Source organism: Megalopta genalis, chromosome 16 (genome assembly GCF_051020955.1).
Source record: "Megalopta genalis isolate 19385.01 chromosome 16, iyMegGena1_principal, whole genome shotgun sequence".
Classification (NCBI taxonomy): domain Eukaryota; kingdom Metazoa; phylum Arthropoda; class Insecta; order Hymenoptera; family Halictidae; genus Megalopta; species Megalopta genalis.
The window spans coordinates 1,055,573-1,081,047 of NC_135028.1; the positions used below are offsets into that span (position 1 = coordinate 1,055,573).

At 39.9% G+C, this 25,475-nt stretch overlaps 3 protein-coding genes across 12 annotated transcripts; all 3 read left to right on the forward strand.

Moving 5' to 3' along the window:
- Positions 1 to 22: 22 nt before the first annotated feature.
- On the forward strand, positions 23 to 13,350 carry LOC117224514 (transcription factor E2F2). Of its 8 annotated transcripts, none has more exons than XM_033477496.2 (8): positions 23 to 270; positions 5,792 to 5,889; positions 5,971 to 6,128; positions 6,308 to 6,449; positions 6,541 to 6,754; positions 6,845 to 7,118; positions 7,203 to 7,542; positions 9,058 to 13,350. In XM_033477496.2, the coding sequence occupies exons 2-8, from the start codon at positions 5,811 to 5,813 to the stop codon at positions 9,180 to 9,182; spliced, it is 1,332 nt and encodes a 443-aa protein (XP_033333387.1). In that variant the 5' UTR covers positions 23 to 270; positions 5,792 to 5,810; the 3' UTR covers positions 9,183 to 13,350. The 8 variants fall into 8 exon arrangements, with proteins under 8 accessions (XP_033333387.1, XP_033333388.1, XP_033333386.1 ...); XM_033477497.2 differs by lacking the exon at positions 23 to 270 and adding an exon at positions 323 to 618; XM_033477495.2 differs by lacking the exon at positions 23 to 270 and adding an exon at positions 651 to 1,688.
- A 415-nt stretch (positions 13,351 to 13,765) lies between these two features.
- MRG15 (mortality factor 4-like) lies at positions 13,766 to 16,144 on the forward strand. Its single transcript, XM_076526776.1, has 6 exons — positions 13,766 to 14,361; positions 14,499 to 14,616; positions 14,682 to 14,990; positions 15,069 to 15,281; positions 15,350 to 15,519; positions 15,607 to 16,144. Exons 1-6 carry the CDS (start codon positions 14,334 to 14,336, stop codon positions 15,777 to 15,779), a joined length of 1,011 nt encoding a protein of 336 aa, XP_076382891.1. The 5' UTR covers positions 13,766 to 14,333; the 3' UTR covers positions 15,780 to 16,144.
- Positions 16,145 to 16,758: 614 nt separating this feature from the next.
- LOC117224526 (serine/threonine-protein phosphatase PP1-beta catalytic subunit) lies at positions 16,759 to 24,675 on the forward strand. Of its 3 annotated transcripts, XM_033477513.2 has the most exons (6): positions 16,789 to 16,903; positions 17,385 to 17,456; positions 21,620 to 22,107; positions 22,662 to 22,760; positions 22,857 to 23,096; positions 23,195 to 24,675. In XM_033477513.2, the coding sequence occupies exons 1-6, from the start codon at positions 16,852 to 16,854 to the stop codon at positions 23,300 to 23,302; spliced, it is 1,059 nt and encodes a 352-aa protein (XP_033333404.1). In that variant the 5' UTR covers positions 16,789 to 16,851; the 3' UTR covers positions 23,303 to 24,675. The 3 variants fall into 3 exon arrangements, with proteins under 3 accessions (XP_033333405.1, XP_033333404.1, XP_033333406.1); XM_033477514.2 differs by lacking the exon at positions 17,385 to 17,456 and having other exon boundaries at positions 16,759 to 16,903; XM_033477515.2 differs by lacking the exons at positions 16,789 to 16,903; positions 17,385 to 17,456 and adding an exon at positions 17,677 to 17,807.
- Positions 24,676 to 25,475: the final 800 nt, after the last annotated feature.

Here is a 25,475-nt window from a genome sequence, read left to right on the forward strand (position 1 = left end):
TCCATCGTGAAGGAAGCGACGACCGCCCGCTCAGTTTCGGGCAAGAAACGACAGGCATCGGGATCCTCCCAATGTCGAGAAGTGCGCGCGGCCGAGGGAATAGAATCGAAAAGTTACGAAAGTTACGTAATTCGTGAGTGCGTTTGTAAACGGTTCGCTGTCTGCCCCCTTGCTTCCGCGATAAGGCCCATGTTAAAGGGACTCACTGCCAACATCAGGCGTGGACGTTGCACCGAGAGCGCACACCCCTGACCATGGCGGACTGATATGGTAATAATCTCCAAAGAATAATACATAAACACAATTGCAGGATCGCCGGGAACGCAGTAACCGTTCCGCCGAATACGATCGTGTCGCGTGAAAGTCGCGGCATAGGGATTTTTTACTCGCACGAGGCAACGGGAGCTTGCGTGGCAGTTTCGTTGGAAAACTAAGTTTTTGGCGCGTGTGTGCCCGTTACACGTCGGTTGAAAAAACGCCTTCGGAACGGTTCCATGGGATCGCGTTCGTTTCGCTCGCGGCACGTTCGCGCGATTTTAAATGCCCGGCGAAACGAAGCGTAACCGAAAAAGCACACCGACGAGAAATGCTATCTACGGAAGAACGTCTAACCCTAAGGTACGTAAACAAACATCGGCGATGAAAGTTGAGTCTCGGTGTGTCGTGCCCCCTTGATAAGTCCCCCCTCCCCCCTGCGAGAAAGCGATCGAGAATGATTAAAAGTCGAATTCGTGGGAAACGGTCGAAAGGTGGCACGGTCTAGGAACATTTTGTATATCGGTGATAGAGCTGGCGGCGGCAGCGGCGGCGGCGGCGGTGGTTACAGAGAAAAGCGAAGTGACGGTTTTGGCGCGCGTACACGACTCTTGTCCGCGACCGGCAGATGGCCGGCGCGCCGGTACGTTATAGGCGCGCGTCCACGAACGCACCGACACATGACAGGGCGCCTAAGCACGGTACACCACCACGGTGACACGGGCCCGTTCAAGAACGTACCGAGACAGTGGTAAAAGGCCACCACCACCGCTACACGACGACACGACCGTGTGCCGTTCGCGGAGCGCAGAGTAGACCGCGCACGGACACGCGGTTCGGTGTTACTACTACCGGCACAGGCGGGTCTATCTGCCTTGTAGCCCGAGCCAGTTGCCAGCGCGCCAGCCAGCCCCGTCCATCCAATCGCCCAGCTCACGAGCCGGCCTCGTGTGCGCGCGCGACACCCCGGGACAGAAAAGGTTCGTTTTCCTCGCCGGTGACTCGACCGATCATGCCAAGGCGGGGCTTATCGTGAACACTAGAACCTCCACGTTCCCTGGAGCCTGAAAACACATCGATCCGACGAACCGCTCGGCCCCTGCACTCGATTATTTCGGGCCCTCGGTCTGCTTTGGCTGTCGTTCCTATTACCGAGATCTCCTCGGCCCCGCAGAAAATGGACACCGCACCAGTGCGGTAGAAAGACAAAGTGAAACAGAGAGATATATAGGAAAGAGAAAGAAAGTGAGAGCGAGAGAAACCCACACACACACACGCACGTATACACATACACACAAACGATTCGACACAGGGGAAGAGGGAGAGAGAGAGAGAAATAAAGGCCACGCAACTACAACGAGCAGAGGAACCGCCGACGACCACGGATATAGTTCCCAAGAAGGAGAGACATAGGGAGAGAAAAACGTGACAGGGTGAGGGAGTAAATCGTATATATAGTGTGCATGATATCCAGGAGCAAAAAGCAAGAGAAACTTCGGTGTACGTCGGGCCTCGGTAGGGCCGGGTTTAACTGAACCGTCGGTTCCGGACCACGTTTTTACCTGTCCTGTCATCGTCGACAGACCTCAGTGAAAATCTCGTCTAGAAGCATCGACAACGGTCACGGCCGCAACGGCAACGTATTCGCTGTCGAGCAGGCAAAAGGATATGCCTCGCTCGCTGGTGCTGTGACACGCGCCGCGCCGTGTGCTGGCCGAACCTCCCGGAAGAGAGCGTTGAGCCTCCGTCTCAAAATACGTGTGCGGTTTTGTATCGCACGCTCGAGAGCCAAGTAAGTGAACGATACGCGCGCACGCACGAAAATCGCAGTTAAATAAGTTGTTCCTTTCAAATCAAATGATTTCTCGCCTCGTAAATACATATATATATATATATACATACATACATACATAGATACGTTTTCGAAATGTTAAGAGCGGCATTACCCTGTTCGACCGTGTACTACACACACCAGCCAACCGTTGCGCCGCGGTTTGGTACACGCGCGCGTGTCTGTGTGTGTGTGTTTTTTTTTGTTTTTACAAGATCGTGGAAAAGGTATGTTTATTGGAGCGCGCGCTCGCGCCTAGACAGAAAAGAAAAAGGGGAGACCGTTATTTCGGAGCGCGACTGCCGATCCGGTGGCGTCGAAAGAGAGCCGCCCCGGCATCTTTCCGCGATCAATCGCGAAAACGTGCACCGATTATACGTTTCCTCATGACCGTGCCGGTAGCACGCCTAACTAGGGACACTCTAGTCTCGGCTTGGCTCTTTAAACGGCTCTGCGCATCGCGTGCGGATTCTACGTGTTTCGCCGTGTGAGTGCTGCTGTTGGCGGAGATCGCTCCTCATGTATATGTGCGTGCGTGCTCGCTCGCTCGCTCGCTCGCATAATCGCGCTCCCTCGTTTATCTGTTCGCTCGCTCGCTCGCTCGCTCGTTCGCCCGCTCTCGTATGCATGGCCGCTTCGGTGCGTACCGTGCGGATTTCGCGAGTACGCATAGTCGCGCTCGATACAATCACCTCTCTCGTTTGTTATTTATTCGCGTCCGGGAACGTTCGTTTACGCGACATTCAAGAAGAAACACGGATAAAAAAACGACAACCGACGAGCCTGCGATCGACGTTAACAGCTGATCGCGGTCCCTCGCTGTTGTTGTATGTACGTGTGAGAGAAGAAGAAGAGTCGGGGTGTCTCTTCTGATATTACACGCGTTTTCCACTTCGCTATGATAAGAGAAAGGGGCCGATCTGGGTCTCCTCGTCGATAGACCTCGCGCGCGCCGATCTCTGTGCGCGGTTTCTACGAGCTATACGGGGCCGAGCCGGAAAAAAGGGGGACAGTATATAAGGTTCGTCGCTAACATCTGGGGCCTGAAGCCTCGCGCACAACAGGCATGCTCCGTTTGCTCGTACGAAATTTTACCGAGACATTTTCGTACGCTGCATTCCTCTCTCTCTCTCTCTCTCTCTCTCTCTCTATCTATCTCTCTCGCTCTTTCTCTCTCTTGTCGAGGGAAAGCACACACTTTTCAGATTTGAATAACCGATTAACGAGTAAAAAATGCAAGCATCGAAGGGATGTATAATGGTCCTATATGAAGGTTATATCGTAACCGTAAGCAGCCGGCGACCGTGCTCGCACGCGTTATTTTCTGTTTTTAAAGAGCGCACGGCTTTAGCAATCGATGCCACGCTAGTTTTCCTTCCGTCCAACGGCTGTGCCCGCTCCGCGGCAGAGTTACACTAGCCGGGTTTTATCTTCGAGATAACATCCTACCAATCAATGCCTCCGCATCGTGCATTGCTCCCAACCTTCGAATGCGCTTTACCGTGCTATTGGCCCCCGCGAACCCGTCGAACGGCGCTGACCGTGTGTACCCGACCAAACATGCGAAAACGAGAGAACCACGCACAGTTCGCTTCTAAAACCGCTTACAACGGCAAGGCTGCCGCTGTAACACGACGATCCTGCTGCAGGCAGCAGCGTGCCTCTTTAAACCACACCCGGAACGCTGCCTCGTGCTCCCGAGACGCTTGCTCTTTTTTTCAAAAATTCTCGTATACGGCCGCACCGTGGGTCTCTCTCTGCCCAGGCGCGTAACCAGGCCTTTTGAAAACAGGGGCCTTAGGATCTGCTGCTCCTCGGCTTTTCCGCGGACTCTTCTTCGCTTTCGTTTCGCTTTTTTTCGAAAACTATCATCATCTCGCTGTATATTATGATATATATATATATTTATAATTGATTTTCGAGTGTTCTTCACACTTGGCAGTGACTTACTTTCAAATTCTAAATGCAAAATTACGGCTTTATTTCTATAAACGCTTTTTCGACGGAATCGACCTTTTGTTGTTTATATCGTGGATTGTTCACCGTTCGTTAATTTATTGAGTTGTACTCGCTATGCTTAAGGAGCCGAAGAATTTATCAAATGCAACTTTCATGAATTTGTTTTTCTTCTTTTTTAGAAACAGATCATTCTTTTGTTGAAATTATATAATACACAGCGATGTTGCTTTTTATTTAATATTTTTTTTTTTACCGAGGAACAGTTAGTACGTCCATATTCGAGGGCTGTGTAAAAATTGTATACCGCAATTTTCACCAGATGTTCGGTTTCTTGCGGCATCGACACTTTGCCGCCTGTACAACAACTTCCGTTTCGTTATTCCGTAAACCCATTATTTTTGTATACCACGAAGTTTCAACTGTTTTTGTAGTAACCCCCCTTTTATTGTCAGAATATTATACGCAACACCTGTTCCCCTCTCTTTCTCTCTCTTTCTCTCTCTTCGAACTGCTAAATACGAGACGACAAATTTAAATGTGATTTTTAGATTAAATAATTGCAACGTGCGATACGTAAGAAACATCAGTTTTGTATTGTTCGGGCTTTGTTATATCCATACGTAAAACGGTAGCATGATGTTATGTTGTTAAAAATCGTCGCAACATGTTTTTGCATATTTCGTTTCGCCGTTAAACTTTGTCACTTTCTTCCTGGAGAGACATGCGAAGTTCTTTGGAATTCAAGTTCTATTATTAGGTTCTACCAATGTTGTTTGATTCGCGAACAGAAAGGTTCTTCCCAGTGCTGTCTGTTCTTTTGATATGCATCGAAAAAGTTGCCTCTCCTTAAATGTGCCATCCCGATCGAAAAAATTCACTCGTAAACGGCCAGTGTTCGGAAAAAGCCGAGAATGGAAGGACGAGAATCGACAGAAATTTTATTCGGATTTGCATGTCTATTCGCCGATATTTCTCACGTGTGAATGATATTTTTGATAAATCGTATTGTCGACAAGATTATTTTTAAGGTATCAATCTATCGTTAAATGTTACTCGTTCCGATGTTGTGATTTATGCGGTTGAAATTTCATTAAACAAATAACACATAGCGCTCGTCGAATAGAGGATAAACACTTTTTGCCGGTATTATGAAATGAAATAAATAATACGTAACCAGAATGGTGTATACTCATTAACCTTCACGGGCGATACTAAAATGTGCACGTTCTCTGAGGATTTTTCATAGCCGATATTTCCGGACGAAAATGGAAAGAAACTATTGTAATTTCTTCATTAGTTAAAGCAGGATTAATTTTACTGCGGTTTGAACGCGTTAGTGCAAACTAATAACGCATCGAAAATAGATAATTACAGTAAATTATTCATTTTGATGAACAATATTTTAGATGAACTGTTACAAAATATTTCACAAAAATTGTTTATATTTATATTATTCTACGAATAATATCTTCTTATTTACAGTAACTTTTTATATCAACAAGTTATGCTCATTCGTATCCACATCTTTATTATACGTGTTAGAACTGCTTTGTTTTCTTAAGACACCACCTTTGTTATTCAATCGTGTGGAAAAACAGCTAGTGATTTTACTATAAATAAGAAGAATAATTAAATTATTTGTTACATAAGCACGGAGGAAGCTCTTCGCTAAATTTGTTGAGAATTGCTTCCTCGAGATTACTTCCTCATAATCTTACTCTATGTATATTTTCATTATTGTTATAGATTCTTGTAAACTACAAAAATGCCTCGAGTAAGGAGACAAGTGGTCTTGGAAGATCCTGCCAGACCTGTTACACCAGATATGGTAGAGACCAAATTAAGTATGTATGAACGACTACAAACTACTTCGTATTCATCTTCAAATGTGCCAAAACATTTATGTACGTAACCATTATCTTTAGTAAAAACAGAATTTTTGGACGATGGCACGTTGGACGAAGTACAAGCACAAAAGGTGGCTGAAGAGACACCAAGCCCTCATCTTCAAGACCACCAATATGGACAAACACCTTGTTATCAAGTGACAAGGAAACCTACACAGCCACCACCTCGAACTGAAGTAATTAACCTTGCATTCTGAATAAGAAAATATTTTGACGTAAAATGATTTTACCGTTGACAACATAAGTAATATCTGACAAATTTCTCTAAGTATGTTATACATTTGAAACATTATTGAATTTTCTTAAGAATTAATATACCCGACAAGATCATTTCTAATCATCTTCGATTTCATAGCAGATTTCAGTTCAGGCAGTGAAACGAAGACTGAATTTGGAAATGGGAACAACAGGTCCCAGCCAATCCGCCTTTAAGGCTCCTAGAGGTAAACGTAGGAGATCTGGATCGAGTTCTATAACTGGCCACACACCTACCAAAAGTAAGTCCCTATTTCTTGTGTACCGTAATACATACATTGTTTTTTTTTTGTTTCTTTCAGTGAAAAGAAATAATACCGGTTATTTTTACAGGTAAAACAGTGGAAAGGACACGATATGATACATCACTGAGCTTACTTACAAAAAAATTCATACACTTAGTAGAAAGTAGTCAGGACGGTGTTGTAGATTTGAATGTAGCATCTGAAAAATTGGAAGTACAGAAACGTCGTATATACGATATCACAAACGTATTAGAAGGCATAGGAATCTTGGAGAAAAAAAGTAAAAACAATATACAATGGAAGTACGTTGTACCTCTTTTATGTTGAAGGAATTTTCTAAACAACAAGTTCGTACAATTAAAAACATTAAACATAATCGGTACATGTTACAGAGGGGGTCAGTTACCAAACGACAGGAACGATATCGCTGATCTCAGACGAGAAGTGGCGGATTTAGAAGCTAAGGAAAACACTTTGGATCGCCTAATTCACGGCGCAGATAAAAACCTTAGGGAACTGTGTGCGGATAGGCAGTATGCTTATGTAACGTACCATGATTTACGTTCCGTTCCAATGTACAAAGACCAGGCTATCATGGCGGTGAAGGCGCCGCCAGAAGCTACTCTACATGTTCCACAGCCTATCAATAATCTTGGTCAACAAAAGGTAATTGTTTAGTTTATTGCACCAAAGTAATCATTCCATCAATCATACTATTACGGATGTATACCATTGCACATGTTCTTGTAGCTTCAAATGCACATGAGGTCATCTCATGGCGAAATAGAGGTATTCCTCTGTCCTGATGACCCTACAGCAAAATCGTCACCCAATCCGGGATACACGACGTCGCAATCTGTGCCTTCGTCAAAAGAATCTGATATACCTTATTTGCCTCCTGAACTGTTGGCCAGTGGAGGAAATAGTGTCCGGGTAGAACCAGTACCTTCTGTCGACAATTCGTTGAATACTCGTTTATGCACTCCGACTGCATCAGCGAGGGACGCGCTGTTATGTGAATCTGATGATTATGGACCAATGGGAGGAGGCAAATTCCAACTACAAACAGAGGATCAAATTAGCACTTCAGGTAGGATTGCGCATATCTCTTAAATTAGGATAAATTCAGATTTATTTCTTTTCTTTTTGTTATACTAATTCTTTTAATTAAAATTGAAAGTTTTCATTTCTTTTTCTTTTTATTATATCAATGCTAATATTTTTGATTTATCTTCTTTTTTTTTAATTTTGCAATAGTTTAATAAGCTGTTGTGTATGCTAATATTCTTTGCACGTACGCTTTTGTACATATTGCTATGCTTTGTTGTTAATGCTGGTCATAATGTTATTCATTCGCAATAAGGTGGACACAAGTTCATCACGTAATCGTAAAAATAAAATAAATCTCACTTTGATTATGAAAACTTGCGAGCTTATTTTCACCTTCTTGTTTTTTTTTAAAGTATTCTTTTTAATATTTTCGTTGTTACTAATTTATGGTTTTAACTGATCGCTATGCCTTGAAATATTATATATATTTTTCCTTATTCACCATTTTTTCTATGCTTCACCTACAACTGCAATTTCCGCTACGCTTTCTGTTAATCTGTTTGTATCTTTAAATTTCTTCCTTTCTTTCTCTGTTTGTTTCTATTTTTTAATAAATGATCTTCTGCACTCTTAACATGTTTCCATACTTCCAAGATATTTTCAAAGAAAAGAAACTTGGAATGTTTCTTTCTCTCGCGCGCGTGAAGCGAAACATGCTTCAGCAAATAAATCTATATTTTCACAAGCTTGAAAGAGATGTTCTGCATGCCACAACAAGATAAACCACAATTTTTCGTGAGAAATAATCATTTCCAAGGAAAGGTAGTGAGCGTCAATTTTCCATCACGATTTCTCGATATCATTGACTCGAACTACCTTTCTCTGAATGTCCTCTGCCTTTTCAACAATGGAGGATAGCCGTACCCTGATGGAGCTCTGGCTGTGACTTGTGTGTCGTAACAATTAAAATCACATCACAGGCAGAGTTCTAATTAGGTGACGGTTTCAAACAGCAAACTCGTATTACGCGAAGGTACGTTTTAAGAACACAACGATTATGGGCTTTTTTTATTTCTGGTCTTGTCCTTTCACTAATACCATATATCACATTTTTTATACCTTACGGAAATTACATACTCTTTACCTGTGTATAACACGGCTTCAAGCATATTACATATATATTTTGGTTCTATGTAGCATCGAAGTTTCACTTCAATATCATAAAAATGCTTCTAACAAAATGACTTAGCAATCTAATCAATTTTCAGATATCTACGTACTCGTACTATTTAAACGAGATTCGAGATTATTTATACTTTAACGTATATATACATATATATATATCGTACAGTCCACTCAAAAGATTATCCAATAAATAATACTCTCTTTTCACGTATTCGAAGATTACGCTACACCAAACGTTGAAAATATATTCATGGTATTTCTTGCATTCTTGAATAACATCGAGTAACGCGACGTAGGCGGAGTCTGAGAGCCAAGAGTAGACGTTAAATACTGGACAAGCCCGGCATTTTCTTTCTCTCTTTTGTTACAGATCTAACACTTCTTGATTTCGGAGAACACCTGCTGTCCCTGGAACCACCTCTTTCAGAAAACGATTATTCGTTCTCGTTAGGCACGGAGGAAGGGCTTTCGGATCTGTTCGATTTCAAATTTTAGAGATAGTCACACATCCTCAAGCATCGTCACCGTGGACAGTACATTCGCCTGTTCAGGCTACCACCTCTTGAGTTAGCCTCTCTAGTATTTCAAGCGGCTAGAAAGAATTTTATTAATTCGTGTGATTGGCGCATTCACGAATCACGTAATTGGCGATTTTCAGTTGCTCCGTTGTTCATTTTGTTTTTTCTTTTTAATAACGAGGAGAGATCGTGTCTCGGACATTGCGTGAACGTGGGTCTCCGAGAAAACCGATGTTCATTAGGATGCCAAAGGGGGTTCGCATCGATACCGTACGAACAGAACAAACAACACAATCAAATAATTAGCAACAAATGAGAAATCGCTGAAACGAGAGCAGCCGGCTTAGTGAAATGATTATTCTGCCTGTTGAGTTCTGTTTCTGTGGGCACGCGGAAGTGTAAATAATACGGGAGTATAGATAGGACTTTATGATTTGTAACGATTCGCGCGTAACGATGTAATACCGAATAGTATTTTGTCGAGGATGTCTCGCGTCGAGGCGTTTTTTAAAATCGCGGATTCGTTTGAGCGGACGATATGTTAAAAAAGGGCGATCTTCGCGCCCGCGACTAGTATCGTGTCAGTCGCTTTCCGTTTGTATTTTATTTTATTATTTTTTTTTCTTTTTTTTTTCTTTTCCGTTTGTCGAAAATTCGACCTCTGCGGATGGAAAGGACGGTACCGCGAGAAGCAGAGGATGGAAAACATATCACACAGAACTGTGGACGCGGTACTCTCGAGTACTTCCGGCTTGATATGGTCGCGGCCGATATTGAGTTTCTCGAATAAGTTTTGTGAAACGATCTGGCGAAGCAAAGCCATTTTTTCTGTGCAATGTGTAAGGATATTGTAAATGTGGTAAGAGGTAAAAAGAAAAGAAACGAAAGGAAGAAAGAACGAGAGAGAGAGAGTGAGAGAGAGAGAGAGAGAGAGAGAGAGAGAACACGTATTTGAAATTTCAATGAGAAGAGAGACTGGACTCGTGTCGAGAAGAAAACTGCGGACGGTTTTCTTTTGTCGTTTAATATCGAATTGTAAACACAAAAAAGCTAATGAAGAAAACGAGGAAAGAAGAAATTAGTAGAACTAGTAGTGCACGCGGAAAATCATTCATCAAAAATGTCCCTCCTAGTGTAATGTTTCTATCGACGTGATAATTACGAGAGAGAAGAGAAAGGACGCGCATAAGACGGGGAAACGTTCGTTTCCGGACGGCGGGGCCCCCGCTCTTATCACCGGGACTGAATTCTTTTTTCTAAATCGTGCTTAAGACGGGAGGACCGTCGTCCGGAAGAACAAATATGCATTATAAATTTATTAAACGCAATCGATGCATAAGTAGGCTTATCAATTCTTTATTTGTAATAAAGGAAGGCGAACGAGAGCGGGCGGGAGAAGGAGAAGAGGGGGAGAAGGTGGATAGCGGAGGAAAATGCAAAAAAGTAAACGGCAGGAAGGCATAGTTTTTATTCTATATACTTTTGTAATCTGTCGAGTTGTCTGGTAGAGAGAGAGAGAGAGAGAGAGAGAGAGAGAGAGAGAGGGATTTCGTGCGGCTCGACAATATGCACGGCGGTAATAATGGACAAATGCATCCCTCGATGCGGATGACGAAGTTAATCTATTTGTGGCAAAGTTGTCATCCAACACCGATCCTAACTGTGTTAGTTTTGCTGCACATCGTGTTGGTTCACTTTCTCGATGTTCGTCGCGAACGATGTCGGGAACGATCTCGGGCGTTCAAGACGAAGAACAAAAAGAAAGGAAGAAAGGAAAACGATCTTAGGCTGTATCGTCGCATGTAGACGCATATTTAATTCTAATTGTAACGATCAACGTCTAAGATTCATATTCAGGATACAGTACTATTCTGGACCTGACTTAAAAGCGTCTTTCTTAACGAAGAAATTCCACATCAGTGCGGCCTGATTCCAGCTGCGTGGAAAACAGTCCGGAAGAAAAATGAGTTCGCTATCTCGACTGGCAGAAAAGCATGTTAAAAATATCGTTCAGTGTTCCTGGAAGGAGTCAAGGCTGCAGTGGGTGGCAATTGTTTCGACTGGAAGTCTCTTAAAGGATGTACCCTAACGTACAACTTAGTGTACGTCCAAAGCCATAGTGCCTACACAATAATGATCACACCCTTCTGCAACTGTAAATAATACAAATATCTATATATGTATATATATCTATATATATATATATACATATATATATATATACATATATATATACACAAGTAAGGACGTGACGACCCCTATGGAAGAAAGAGAGAAAGAGAGAGCGAGAGAGAAAGAGAGAGAGAGAGCGAGAGAGAGAGAGAGAGAGAAAGAAACAAAAGAAAACAGAGATGCTGCAGACACCTCATTAACGGTTATCACAAGATATCGATTAGTTAGTTTTAATTATAATTAATATTATTATTGAAGCATTACACGAGAAGAATGTTAGTTTATAAATTCACTTATTATATATGTATGTATATGTAATAAGTACTACGTACATTTTATAGTTCTGTGAACGTTGTGCAGAATAATGTCGATGCAAAGATCACTTTTCAGCGGTCGCATGCGAAACGGATGCGGGGACAATTTTCTTTCACACGGTTCGCGTGTGGTCGATTTAAGAGTTGAAGAGAATTCCGTCGCTTCAACGGTTAAATCGACAAGATACAAATACTATGATTCACCTGTGCGGTGAATTTTTTCGCCGCACAGATAACGAGAAAGAACTTGCGTGCACTTTTAAATGTCTGTTAAATTTCTTTAACGTAGATCTCAACGCGATGCATGTCTTCTTCGTGGTTTCGGAATTTCGGTTTCGGATCGCATGTTAATTATACTGCACAGTGTTCACGCAACACGTCTATCTGCAACTGAGAGAGAGAGAGAGAGAGAGAGAGAGAGAGAGAGAGAGAGAGAGAGAAGCGAGAGAGAGAGAGAGAGAGAGAGATTGCGTATTAGTTTCATTTTCGTTTTCAATTACTGGTGGCATCGCACTTTTTTCATACGCATCGTGCAACGAGAGGGGATAGACGCGAGGAGAGAGAACAGAATGCGAGGACTATGTGTGTGTACGAATGGATGAGTATGTGAAAGAAAGCCAGCGAGAGAGAGCGAGAGAGAGAGAGGCGGAGAGAGTGTGGGGTAATGAATGATATTAATGATTGTCGAGTGTTAATGGTCGGTGATACCGATCGCCGGCACACCAGTGAGAAGTTACAATATTTTCTACCTGAATATTTGCAAGGATCTCGCATAGCCTGATACGTTTAGGGTTTTTAATTATAAATAGTTAATATTCATAACTCTGTTGATGGAGTGAAGCAACACATCATGCGATGACCACGCAAAGAAAAGAAGAGAAAAGGAAGGGGGGCAAAACTCTCCGCGTTTTCCGCCGTATTCAGGCTCCGTGAGATCTTTTTATAATAACTTATCATGATGATGGGCAGTCCATCGTTTCGTTTTTAATCCGATATTCGTGAAACCTTCTACCCGCGCTTCTGGCAGTCTGTCGAATAGAGCGGTGCTTTTCGTATTTTACACCGAAGACCTGGCGCGTACGATTTTCCTTTTCGTGGTTCCACGCAGGGACTTTTCATAAACATTATTACACTTATTAACACGTGATCGCGCGACAAAACAAAAACATCGAAGAGTTAAATTATTATTTCCGAAAGCAAACGCGCGCGACGATCCGCGATCGTTCGAATATATATATATATATATATAAAAAAACAAAAAAAAAGAAAGAAACTGAAGAGAGTAACGCGTATTTAAGGCGTGCATCGATATTCCTTGCAAAACTTTAGTTCTGCCGGCGAATATCGTCGTTGAGCAACGTTGTTCGCACGCGCGCGCGCGCGTGCGAACACCCGCCCTCCCCCCCCCCCAACCCCCAGGCATACATACTTTTCTACGAATATATTTGAGAGACTGTTCAGAACAAATGGTAAATAAGAAAAGGAAACGCTGATTCAGATCGATTGTCTTAACAAAAGAAACAAAAAAAATTGAGTAATGTATGTACCAATACGACGACGAGAATTTTGTCACACTTTACGGGCACAACCCGCCGAATCAACATCGTGAAAAAAAGATGAGAATGTTACAAAATATAACCTTGTGTAACGTCATAGGGAGACGTGCTGTTTTCAATTTTCCACAACCTTTTGCCTTTAACTATATTTTAATTATGTTATTATATATATACGTATATATTTTAATTTATCTTCAACTATATTTCTAATCCGAGCGTTATTTCATTCGATTTTAAATCTACGCTTCGCCTCGTCTTCTTTAAAAGGAAGAAGTTTCTTTTTGATTTACGAAGTTTCTGAATGCTTTACAAGCATGTAATGCATGGTTTTAAAAAGTTCGAGACATTCGTAACTAAAGTTTTTCTAATTGTATGGAAATTTCATTGGAAATGTTTAAATTCGAACGAACGCGTGCGTACTGAACGAATCGCGCATGCGCGAGGTTTGCCCGCAGCCATTTATATTCGTATTGCCGTTGTCCGCCAGCCATTCGCGCTAGTTCGCGCGCTAGAAGTGGATGAGAGCGCGTCGTTCGCTTGAGCAATCAATCGTTTTAAATTGCATCACGAATTAATGAGATACATATACATGTTATTAATTATTCGGTGCGGTTATAAATCACAAGATAAAGGTACATTAATAATTGTAAAAGGTGTATCAAATGAAACTTCGGCGAAACTTGATAGGTTAACGTTATTAATTTAACCGCGACTCGTTCGAAATTATAATTTCATGTTCACGTAAGGTTTTAATAAGAAAGTGCGTGCGTCTAAATTTTAAACTAAATTCAAATCTCATTGAATTCCTGTCTACGCAAGTTAGCTACCAGCGTAAATTAAAAGTCCCTGGCGTGGACACTAGGGACACTATCTTGCAGTGTGCGTAAGCCTTTACGTTCAGTCTGTAGATACAAGATAGGGCAAAGGCAGGGACGCCGCTTTCAAAGTTATCCTTTAAGTTATTCAGTGGAAATCAATTGTTTTCTGTTGGTGCGAATTATTGGGTGATTTACCAAATCTAGACAATATTTAAAACTGACGTCTGTAAAAACATCAATCAAAATAAGCAGTTCAAAGGACATAACCATGCCACCGAAGTGTAAATTCCAAGAAGGTGAGTTTTCTCGTTTTAATTTCTCGTGCTGAAAATATCAACGCTTCAAGCAATTTTATTAATAAATAGTTATTATCGTCTTGTTAACCGTAGTCATTGCGTCGTTTAATTTGCAACAATTGTATGATTATACGTAGGTGAAAAAGTTCTATGTTTTCATGGGCCATTAATTTATGAAGCAAAGTGTCTAAAGTCCTCCATTACCAAGGAGAAACAGATCAAATATTTCATTCATTATGCTGGATGGAATAAGAAGTGAGTAAAATTGTTCGATTCGAACGATTCGTAATCCAAGTAAAATTTTTATATTACATGAATAGTTGGGATGAGTGGGTTCCGGAAAGCCGAGTTCTTAAGTACAACGAGGCAAACGTGCAAAGGCAAAAGGAAGTTCAGAGAGCACATTCGAATCAACAGTCCACGCAGAAGAACAAAAAAGGCAGCACGTCTTCTAAAACTCAAGGCCGTAGAAGCGAAGGAGGCCGTGAAAAAGACACTGATAGCAGAGCTAGCACTCCTGTAGCGACTGTTGACAAAACAGTTAGCAGATTTACTAAAAGTACTAGTAGTACCGTGACGCCGTCATCTTCTCATGACTCCACTTCGGATGCTCCACGTAAAAAACGCAGGTATGTTTTATTCCTCTAATATACAAAGTATATTGTTACAATGGTTGAGCAGTATGAAGCAAGTACAATTCATTATAGCCGGATGGAGCCATGTGGTGACACTGAAGAATATCTTACCAAGGTAGAAGTTAAAATTAAGATCCCAGAAGAACTGAAATTTGTACTTATAGATGAATCAGAAGTTATATTAAAACATCATAAATTACCCGCATTGCCTGTAAAAAATACAGTCGATAAGATTTTGGACGATTACGTAGAATCAAAGTCGGCAGGAAAGAATGATTCTGTTAGGTAGATATAAACATGTATAATTATCGAAAGTTTGAAATAACTTTTTCATTATAAATTGTCACTTTCAGGGAAAGTGTACTAGAAATAACTAAAGGTATTCGCGAGTACTTCAATATATCCTTAGGCTTGCAATTATTATACAAATGGGAACGTCCACAATTTATTCAAATAATGAATGACAATCCTGAAACACTGCCCAGCCAATTATATGGAGCCTTCCATTTATTAAGGCTATTTGGTATTAAGCTTTATTAAATATATAAAGTACAATATATGCTTAAGATAGTGCAAGATCTTATGTAATCTCTTGTTATTATTTTTACAGTGAGACTGGGTGGAATGTTATCGTATACTACATTAGATGAAAGAAGTATACAGTTGTTACTATCCCATTTCCACGATTTTCTACAATATTTACAAAAAAATAATACAGAGCTTTTTAATCTTCAACAAGATTACGCAGACTCGCCGCCAGATTATCACAGAAAATATGCTTAAGTTAGTATCAATTAGTGTATAAATTTAATTTATATGACTTATTACTTTTCTTGTCTTGACAATTTTGCATGACAGCTACAATGCTTTCTCTCTTTTATCGAGGTAACTACATCATCACTGGTTATGACATAATTAATTCGTTATACAAAATAATTAGTTTATTGCAAAGTTATGAGAATTTTATTGGTGATGTGTTATATATATATATATTTTTTGAATTGTAAACTTATTTTTTTAGTTTATCATGTGTACAGAAGAATATATTAAACTCAATAGTTCATAGTTTATCTTAGATTAAAATGTATAACTAATATCTTTAATTTATTGTAAATACAATATGTTACAATTACATTGCTTAACTACAATTTTATACATATTTGAAGAGATCAATCGAAGAAATATACGATATTTTTTTTCATTAATACCATACTCCGAATCACATACTTCTACGTATATAAATTTTTTAAAGAAATTGTTAAAAATACGTCATTTTAAAATCCTTTCTTAAATGTATACATACTATACATTAAACATTTAATTATGATTTGATCCAGAAACTCGATCTGATGACGAACTCGAAAAATATGTGATAGCAATATAAAAAGGTGTAACATGCATTCGATTGTATTTATACCCTTTTAAATATCAGAATATGAGAAGTTATTATATTTAATAATATATTTATTTATTATTTAATAATAATTTATTTATTTATTTAATAAGAATTTATTATTTAATAATATATATAAGAATTTATTATATTTATATAATATTTTCTGATATTTAAATGCCCATTACTTAATAATTCTTATTTTTTCAAAACACCGTTTTCTTAGTAACCGTGTCGGTGATCATTATTTCAAATAAATCCTGAAATTGCTTCACTTGTTCTAGATCATTATAATCCTTTTCTTATTTACATAGAACCGGCAGTCGATAACAGCACGCGTACACGTATAGCTACACATGAATCCTACGAGATGTATTTACATATGTATATACAGTTAACTGCGTACACAAACGTATCGTCTAGTCTACAAACATCGGGTCAGTCAGTCAGTGGCAAGAAAAAATGGCGGATGTCGAGTTGAACGTCGACAACCTGATACAAAGATTGTTGGAAGGTACGTGATAAAAAAGGGAGGCTTGGTGGAAAGAAAGTGTGAAGTTGTTCCCAAGATTCCTGTCTACGATTTGGTGTACAGTTAACGGGAAGTTTTTCCAAAGTATCCGGTGGAAATTGGCTCGATCCGATGTCGCGCCGCCGTACATCGAACATATACGTTTTCTTTTCAACCAAAGGAAGATTAATAATCGTGCGCGGTCTATTTTACGACACACGGTATCTGTGCTTTAACGAGTCCGTAAACGGTTTCTCTCGATCTCCCATGTCCGTTGAAATACTATTTTGCTTACGGTCGGTAGATCGGTTCAAAAAAACTGATATCGATCTCCCAGTGTTTTACAGTCTTCGTTAAACTCTTACATTTCCAGACGTCGACGAGTTTATCCGTCGACTTTTCTTCGTTTCCTCGAAGGCGAAACTATTTTTTCACGTTTGTTCTCTTTCTCATGCTACGTGTCTCGGAATTCTGCGCGGTAAAGTTTACCAAGCGCAGAAAGACCAGGTACAGAAGAAAGCCAAGCTAAAAGATATTTTCTCGTCGGATTTTGTCGGTACGCAACAAGGAAACAAACATCATGTAGTTCTCTCTTGGACGTCTCTTTTTTTTTTTTTAGTTGCATCTTTACCTGCCTCAACGTCGTGCGTGATCGCTCGTCCTCATATACATATATATGATTTATAACATAAGATGAAATAGAAGCTAGTTACAATATCGTGGCAACTGCAATATTGAATTTCATTTAAGATGTCATCGCCGTTCCTGGTTGATTTTTGTTATTGTGCCACCGTACGCTCTCCTTAGCTTTTCTCATATTGCTGTGCATCAGCGTCTCCGATACGGTTCAGCGTGGGTTCTCTGAGGGTATTACGTATCGCAAGGCTATGGAAACAACATCTATAATGTAAATATTCGATGAAGCTTTTAGTTACCGTGTTTACACTTCAACGGATGAATTATAGTTTTATGAAGGTCACCCGATGTGATCTCATTGGAACACAAATAGTGGCTCGAATGCGAACTCAATCGCATGTTCAATATGATATTTGCCGGTGTTAATTCGTTCATGAATTAACATGTTTCCAGAAAATGCAAAATGAACAATTTTTTTTGATCCGATATTAACAGTAGAACTACAGAGACCTGAACGGTGACTATAATGTATACCGTTTTATTATATTATATGCTACATTGAAGGAGATCATATAAAAATGTGTAACAAAAACATTTTTCTAGCATCAGAGATTGTGAAAGAAACAAATCAGAAACCAGTCATTTCGATAGTTCTAGTGTTAATGAACATGCTATTTCCTCCCAAGTATTATCTCTGTCAAGATTGCCAAGTTTATCTAAAATATGATGTCACCCTTTTCCGATATGTTATATTTTCCTCGATGTGTTCGATACTGAATATAGTTTATAACATTGATTTTATATCTGAGAAGCAAGTAAATACGAAACGCGCGTTATCTCTGTGCAGATTGATATACTCGAATGCTGTATACTTGAATGAGTCATTTTTTAAACAGAATTTCTTTGTCCGATAAGAAATTTATTGTAATTAGGATAAAGATATGGATGAAAAGCAGACGATCTTTCTTACCAATGAAATGATATATCGCTTGTATCCCGTAGAAGTTAGGAGACATAATTGAAGAAGAAATATATTTTTGTTTTATAAAAGTACATAATAAACGATGATAAACCAGAGAGAAAAGTTCATTCGAATGGTTTCTTATGATTCTGAATGTTCTTTGTATTTTTAATCGATAATATCAAAACTTATCAAGATACCCTGTACGTGTTCCTAAATAAAACTGTTGCAATAAATCGTAACATGTCCGCGAGCGGAGCCTGTTCCAAGCTGTCTCGTGTTTGATCAAATATAACCATGACGATTTTCTATCTTTTTTATCGTTTTCTTTAAATAACCGTATTTATTAATAGAGAATAGGTTTCTAATGTATGCTCCCACCTCGAACATAGAATTTCTCTTATTAAGTTAGCTAAATAGTTTTTCGCAGAAAAATGATATTTTCTTATCGACTATAATCATTTGGATCGTTGTGATATGACCTTGCTGATATGCAGTTTTCCAATAACCGTCGCATCGACTTCATTTAACCGCACACCATGAAATTCCTCCATAGTTATAAATACATTGATGATGACACCGCGAGATTCCGATGTGTTTTACACACGTGTGCGCAAAATTTAACCGTTCTAATTTCTTTTTTCGCGTTTTCGACAACCCCCACCCCCTCCACCTCCAACCATTGATATTTGGTTTTATGCGTTCGCGTTCGAACTAATTGCGTAGGCGATTGCATATCACTAAATGGCTTTCGGCTTTTCTCTTTTTTTAGACTTTGTTTTCCTGTAAGTTCATGCTCATCGTATTATTCCCGAGGACTCATATAGCCACTTTAATCCCTTTGAAGCATTATAACTACAGTGTGCGACAACCTTTCGTATTCTCGATTATTGCATCAAGAGGAAACCTATACCACGTAGCTCGACGTTTTTATAATCGAACCCCCGACCTAGAGTCGTTTCTTCAAACAATTGCATCATACGGAGGGGGAGAAAAGAAAGTGAATTTTCTATTGGAAATTGCGACCCTTCAACCGAAATACGCACCGCGGCGTGACAACCATTTATTTTCCGACGATTCAGGAACCGATACCGCCTGCCAATTAAGCAAGTCGTATAAGTAGATAGAAACGCGATATATTAAAGGAATTCCACGTGAAACGTCGTTCTTCCCCTGAATCGGAAATCGATAATATCTGTTATATCATTTTTGTTGTGTAAACACTGCCTATTTTGTCATCGATCATTAAAATAACCCTTCCCTTACCAACGGTGTACTGGGAGCACATTTTCTCGTGCTTGTTAACCGTTGAATATATTATTTAAATTTATTGTTTATAGATAGATTAATAAAGATTCACTCGGTTTTATATTTCTTTGCTTTAATATAAAAAATAAAATAAAATTTTATATATTATTATATATTATTATATTATTATTATATTATTATATTATATATAATATATAATATATAATATAAGAAATACAAATTTGCTTTCGCTTTCGTTCGCTTGCTTAACCGTCATATCCGGTGTTCGTAAACATATCGAAACATATAAATACGTACGTTCGTTCGAAATTTGTCGTACATTAATTTAAGATAACTTAATTAAAAATATCCGTTGATTCGTAGGACGCGAAACAGTCGCGTTAATGTTCCAGCGAACACGCGGCGAAATCTAGATCCGCTGTGAACTGTCCGGTAACGGAAGGGTTTAATCAGTTGGCGATAATTATAGAATAGTTATTTTTAAAATATTTCGTACGCGTGACGTTTCACGTTCACGGAATATTACCGCACGAATTAACCGGAAACGTATCGCAGTCAGGGTAAAGCTTCCGAATGGGTCAAGGCCGCGCTACCTTTATTAATATTTATGTTCGCGGTTATAAAAAAAAATGCTGCAGCTCGATTGAAATATTATTGATCCCACGGTGCTGCTACTTACCTATGTACGGTGTTAGCATCAACGTAAGCACGGGCACCTAACTGAGGAATATAGGGAGTGATCTCGCGGTGGCCCTGAACAACCAGAAACTTTTGCTCTGACTGTATATACATAGTAAATACGGGGTATTTATTTAATCCTGCGCGTCGAAATATCATCCGTTATCTTTCTGCCGGTATCAAAAAACGTGTCCAAACAACGTTGTTTCGCTTCAAAGCTAAAAATACGATTCATGTTTTTCCCTTTTCCTGCCGAGGTCATTTCTTTTTAAGTATTGAGGCCATCGATATTTTTGCACATTAACCCCTATTTTTTATAACGCAGCTGTGTGGCGCACACCGAGACGAATTCAACGACCCCCGACACTGTGACCCTTAAGGGTTGACGTGCGAAAACTATCGATGACCTCGGATACTCGAAGAAAGTGGCCTTGAGGGAGAAAATTATTAGACCTGAGCCAAACGAAGTTGTCCCATTTTTTTTTGGTGCTGGCAGAAATAACGAAGATATTTCAATGTGCAGGATAAAATGTACACTCTCTACCCAGGGTGTCCGAAAAATGTCTCGCAATCCGAAAGTAGGGGATTCCCGAGATGATTTGAAGCAACTTTTTCCTTAGTGAAAATTTTCTCCGTCGCTTCGTTTACGAGTTATTCACGAAAAACGGTTGACCAACGAGTCGTGAGCGCGGTCAGCGCTCCGCCCTTGCGAGCGACGCCGGCGGTCCCGTGGGCGGGTCGTCGACCGAGCTCGCCTCTTATTGGTCAGTGCTTTTCGTTAATAACTCGTAAACGAAGCCTCGGAGAACATTTTCGCAAAGGAGAAAGTTGCTTCAAATCACCTCGGGAACCTCCCGTTTCCGGATTTCGAGACATTTTCGGGACACCCTGTATATCTCCCTGGGATAATATTATGGGTAATGACAGAGCTACGTGACTCTACGAAAATTCGTGGCAGAGCCGAGTACATGAACGTATTTATCTACACGTCCCCCCCCCTCTCCCCTCCCCCTTCAAATCGGTTCTTGGCAGTCAGGACACCTTCATGCTCCAGCGTAGAAAGTTATGCTCGGCGTACACTTTACCTGCGAAATAAAAACTGTCGGCCCTCGCGAGGCTTCGCGACGCCGCGGTCGGTCGAAATGCATTTAAACGTACGAAATTTTTGGACGCAGTCAGAGGATGCCGGCCAGGAAAGACCGTTGTAATGACGGAGGGTGAAGTGCGGGGCCTTTGCCTGAAGTCACGGGAGATTTTCCTTCAGCAGCCGATCCTGCTCGAGCTGGAGGCCCCACTTAAGATCTGCGGCGATATACACGGCCAGTACACCGATCTGTTACGGCTGTTTGAATACGGCGGCTTCCCGCCGGAAGCGAATTATTTGTTCCTCGGGGATTACGTAGACCGAGGTAAACAATCGCTGGAAACGATATGCCTGCTGCTCGCGTACAAGATCAAATATCCAGAGAATTTTTTCTTGTTGCGCGGCAATCACGAGTGCGCCAGCATAAACAGGATATACGGGTTCTACGACGAATGCAAGAAGCGTTACAACGTTAAATTATGGAAGACGTTCACGGATTGTTTCAACTGTTTACCGATCGCGGCCATCATCGACGAGAAAATCTTCTGCTGCCATGGCGGCCTTAGTCCGGACCTTCAGGTGATTATATATATAACATAATATAATATAATATAATATAATCATAATATATAATATATATTATATATAATAATTAATATAATATATAATATATATAATATATATTATATTTATATATATTATATATAATACTCCATACTCCTTGGAGAGCCCTTTGGAGTGTCAATTAATTAAAAATATTTGTTAATATCTTTTTCATATTTATTTGTAATCGATCATGCGTAAAAATCATCTTATCGGGTTTCAATGAATGGCAACATAATAGGCGATTATATATACTGGATTATATTTTCTATTTATAATTCAACGAGGAAGAAAGTGAAAAGTTCAATGGTTAATAGAACATTAGAGATTGAAATATTGGCTTTTTATTATCTACCTCATTGATGTATGGACAAGGGATGATTGTGTCTTCATTTATTCATTATTATCAATGGAAGGGAACTTTGATAGAATATTATGCGGCTGCTTATTAATAGCTTGAAATTCTTACATAAAAATGTCTGTAACTTTGACCTTCTTTTCTTCTTCTTTTTTTGTTTTTCTTTAAACAGAACATGGAACAAATCAGAAGAATTATGCGTCCAACAGATGTACCTGATACTGGCCTTCTTTGCGACTTACTGTGGTCGGATCCTGACAAAGAGGTCCAGGTATTATTGTATCTCGTTATTAACTTCGTCCGTTTACGGAACAATATGAAAGAAATATCACGCAAAACTATAACATTGTTATTTCATTTGCCGCAGGGTTGGGGAGAGAACGACAGAGGCGTTTCGTTCACGTTCGGTCCGGACATAGTGTCCAAGTTTTTGAACCGCCACGATATGGACTTAATATGCAGGGCGCATCAAGTGGTCGAAGACGGTTATGAGTTTTTTGCGAAACGGCAGCTGGTCACGTTGTTCTCCGCGCCGAATTACTGCGGGGAGTACGACAACGCCGGCGGAATGATGAGCGTCGACGAGTCTTTGATGTGCAGTTTTCAGGTTGAACTTCAATATTCACGAATTTAACATCGAGCCGATGATAAGTTTACGCGCGCATTGTATGAAATGTCATGATGTTTCTCGTTTTCTGTTCAAAGATATTGAAACCGTCTGAGAAGAAAGCTAAATACCAATATATAGGAATGAATACCGGGCAGGGCGCGAGACCGGCCACACCACAAAGGAATCCAGCCAAAAAGAAATGACAGCCTCGTCCGTATTTTTTACCACTATTGGATCCCCATGCCAGGCAGAAGAAATTCATAAAAATTTATATCGATGAGTAAACAATAACGGGCGGGTGAGGAACTCTAGATAGTGGTGTTTTATCGTCAGAAGTTGTTTGTGATCGTTGAAGACTTTTTAAAACCTCTGTTTTAACCTTCTCCCTTGCGTATGATTTTACGTGTAGATATATATTTTTTAAGTATATCATTCTGTTGACTGATTAGTGATTAAAAACAAAGCAAAACGAAAAAAAAAACGAAAAAAAGAAAACAATCAAACAAGTAACCAACCGTACATTCGTAGGAAAACCCTGTCCGAGTGTGCTTGTTGTTGTAACGGAACATCTCTAAAGATCCAGAAAAAAAAAATGGAAAACTAAAAACAAACTTCGTACTATGCCACTACATTTTTTCATGAGTATTATACTTTTCGTGTTCCACCTTGGAGATATATGTCAAGGGAAGAGGGGTACGATTTACCCCTTCTCTTGACAGCGTTATCAGTAAGATAAAGTAATATGTTACAATTAAAACGTGACGTTTTCTTTTTTCATTAACATAATCCAGGGATCGTTTCTTCCGTATACCGTTCGGGTTCTTGTTATTATTATTAAATTCATCCCCGTCCAACCGGATGCCGGGCGGTCCTTGGTCCTCATCAGCGTTTACAAAAACGACATTCTCATTTTTTGACTATTTATTGCTTTCATGTAAAATGTTCTAATGTAATTATTAGGCTACGTTAATTGTTCTTAACATTTCTCTCCGTTACTTCCGATTATTGTCATTTCGCTTTCGCAGCTCACTTTAATTATATCGTCTTTAATAAGAGCGCCGACTACACAACAATGTATATAGTTACTAATTAATTTCGCTTTGTTCCTTTGTCCCTACCTTTTTCTTTTCTTCGTTCTGTCTCGCCCGCGCGACGACCGGTTTTTGGAGTGATTTCATGATCTTCGCAGTATTTTGAGATACCGAGAGCACCTTCCATGGTACGTTGTAGAAATGTTAGATACCGTTTATTCTCGAACGATGAAAACGAAGGAAATAAAAAGAGATATGATCAGAAAGCGCGAGAGTGAGAGAGAGAGAACCAGTATTTTTAAGACGATGTCACTATGCAGATTACTATATGCCTTCCCGCGAAGGATAATATGCGATTGATTGCAAAGGTGGATTAAGAGGAAAATAATAATCATATTAATGATGACAAAAAACACTAATTCTCTAAGATACAAAATTGTATGTACTAATAATTTAAGGAGCCGCCGTTAAGAAGGGCGGCCTCCAGCTACTAAGAGATTTTAATCTTGCGATAAAGTGAAATATATGGAATCGTTGAATGAAAATATCGATTATTCTTTTTATTCCAAATAGTATAAAGCTTGAGCGGTTTTTATTCCTGTCTACTGTTTCACTTTCAGACGGTTTCACTTAGAAATTCGACGGTCGCCGGTCACGCGATGCTATTTCGGAGGAGCGATTTCATGCAACGATATCGAAACAACACAACTCTGTACGATCCTGTTCGAACAGTTCTTCCAACGCGATGATATTCGAGACGCGCATGCGACACGATTTTATTTAAAATTACCGTTCAATATACATTTAACCCTTTGCACTCGAAGTCATTTTAACTCTGAATTCAAAATAATTTTTCCGACTTACAGTATTTCTATTTCTATCGACTCGAATGCATTTGATATATGTGAAATAAAATTTTGTGACCGATATTATAACAATTGGCGAGTCGGAGTCGTCAGTCCGAGTACAAAGGGTTAACGGCAAAAATTCGATTCCAACTTCCACGCAATTCGAATTTTGTCGTTCTAATTTGTCATCGAGTCCACGCGGAATCAGAATTGTATAATTAATAGCTCGATGTCAAGTTAAAATTGCAGCGAACATCGCATCGATCCGTGATCTTAAATAGAATCACGTAGCACTTTTTAAACGAATCGAAATTGCACGTTGTGAACAGCAGCCGTCGAATCGACCCGATCCGGATGTAGCACGATTATTATTGTTTAGTGCACGCGGTGCACCGAGCAACGTAGACGCGCATAAGCGACACGGTTCGACTATGATAGTTATAACAAATGCGATGCCTGTGTGCTGCAAGTATTCTGTCTGCATGTATGTGCGTGAG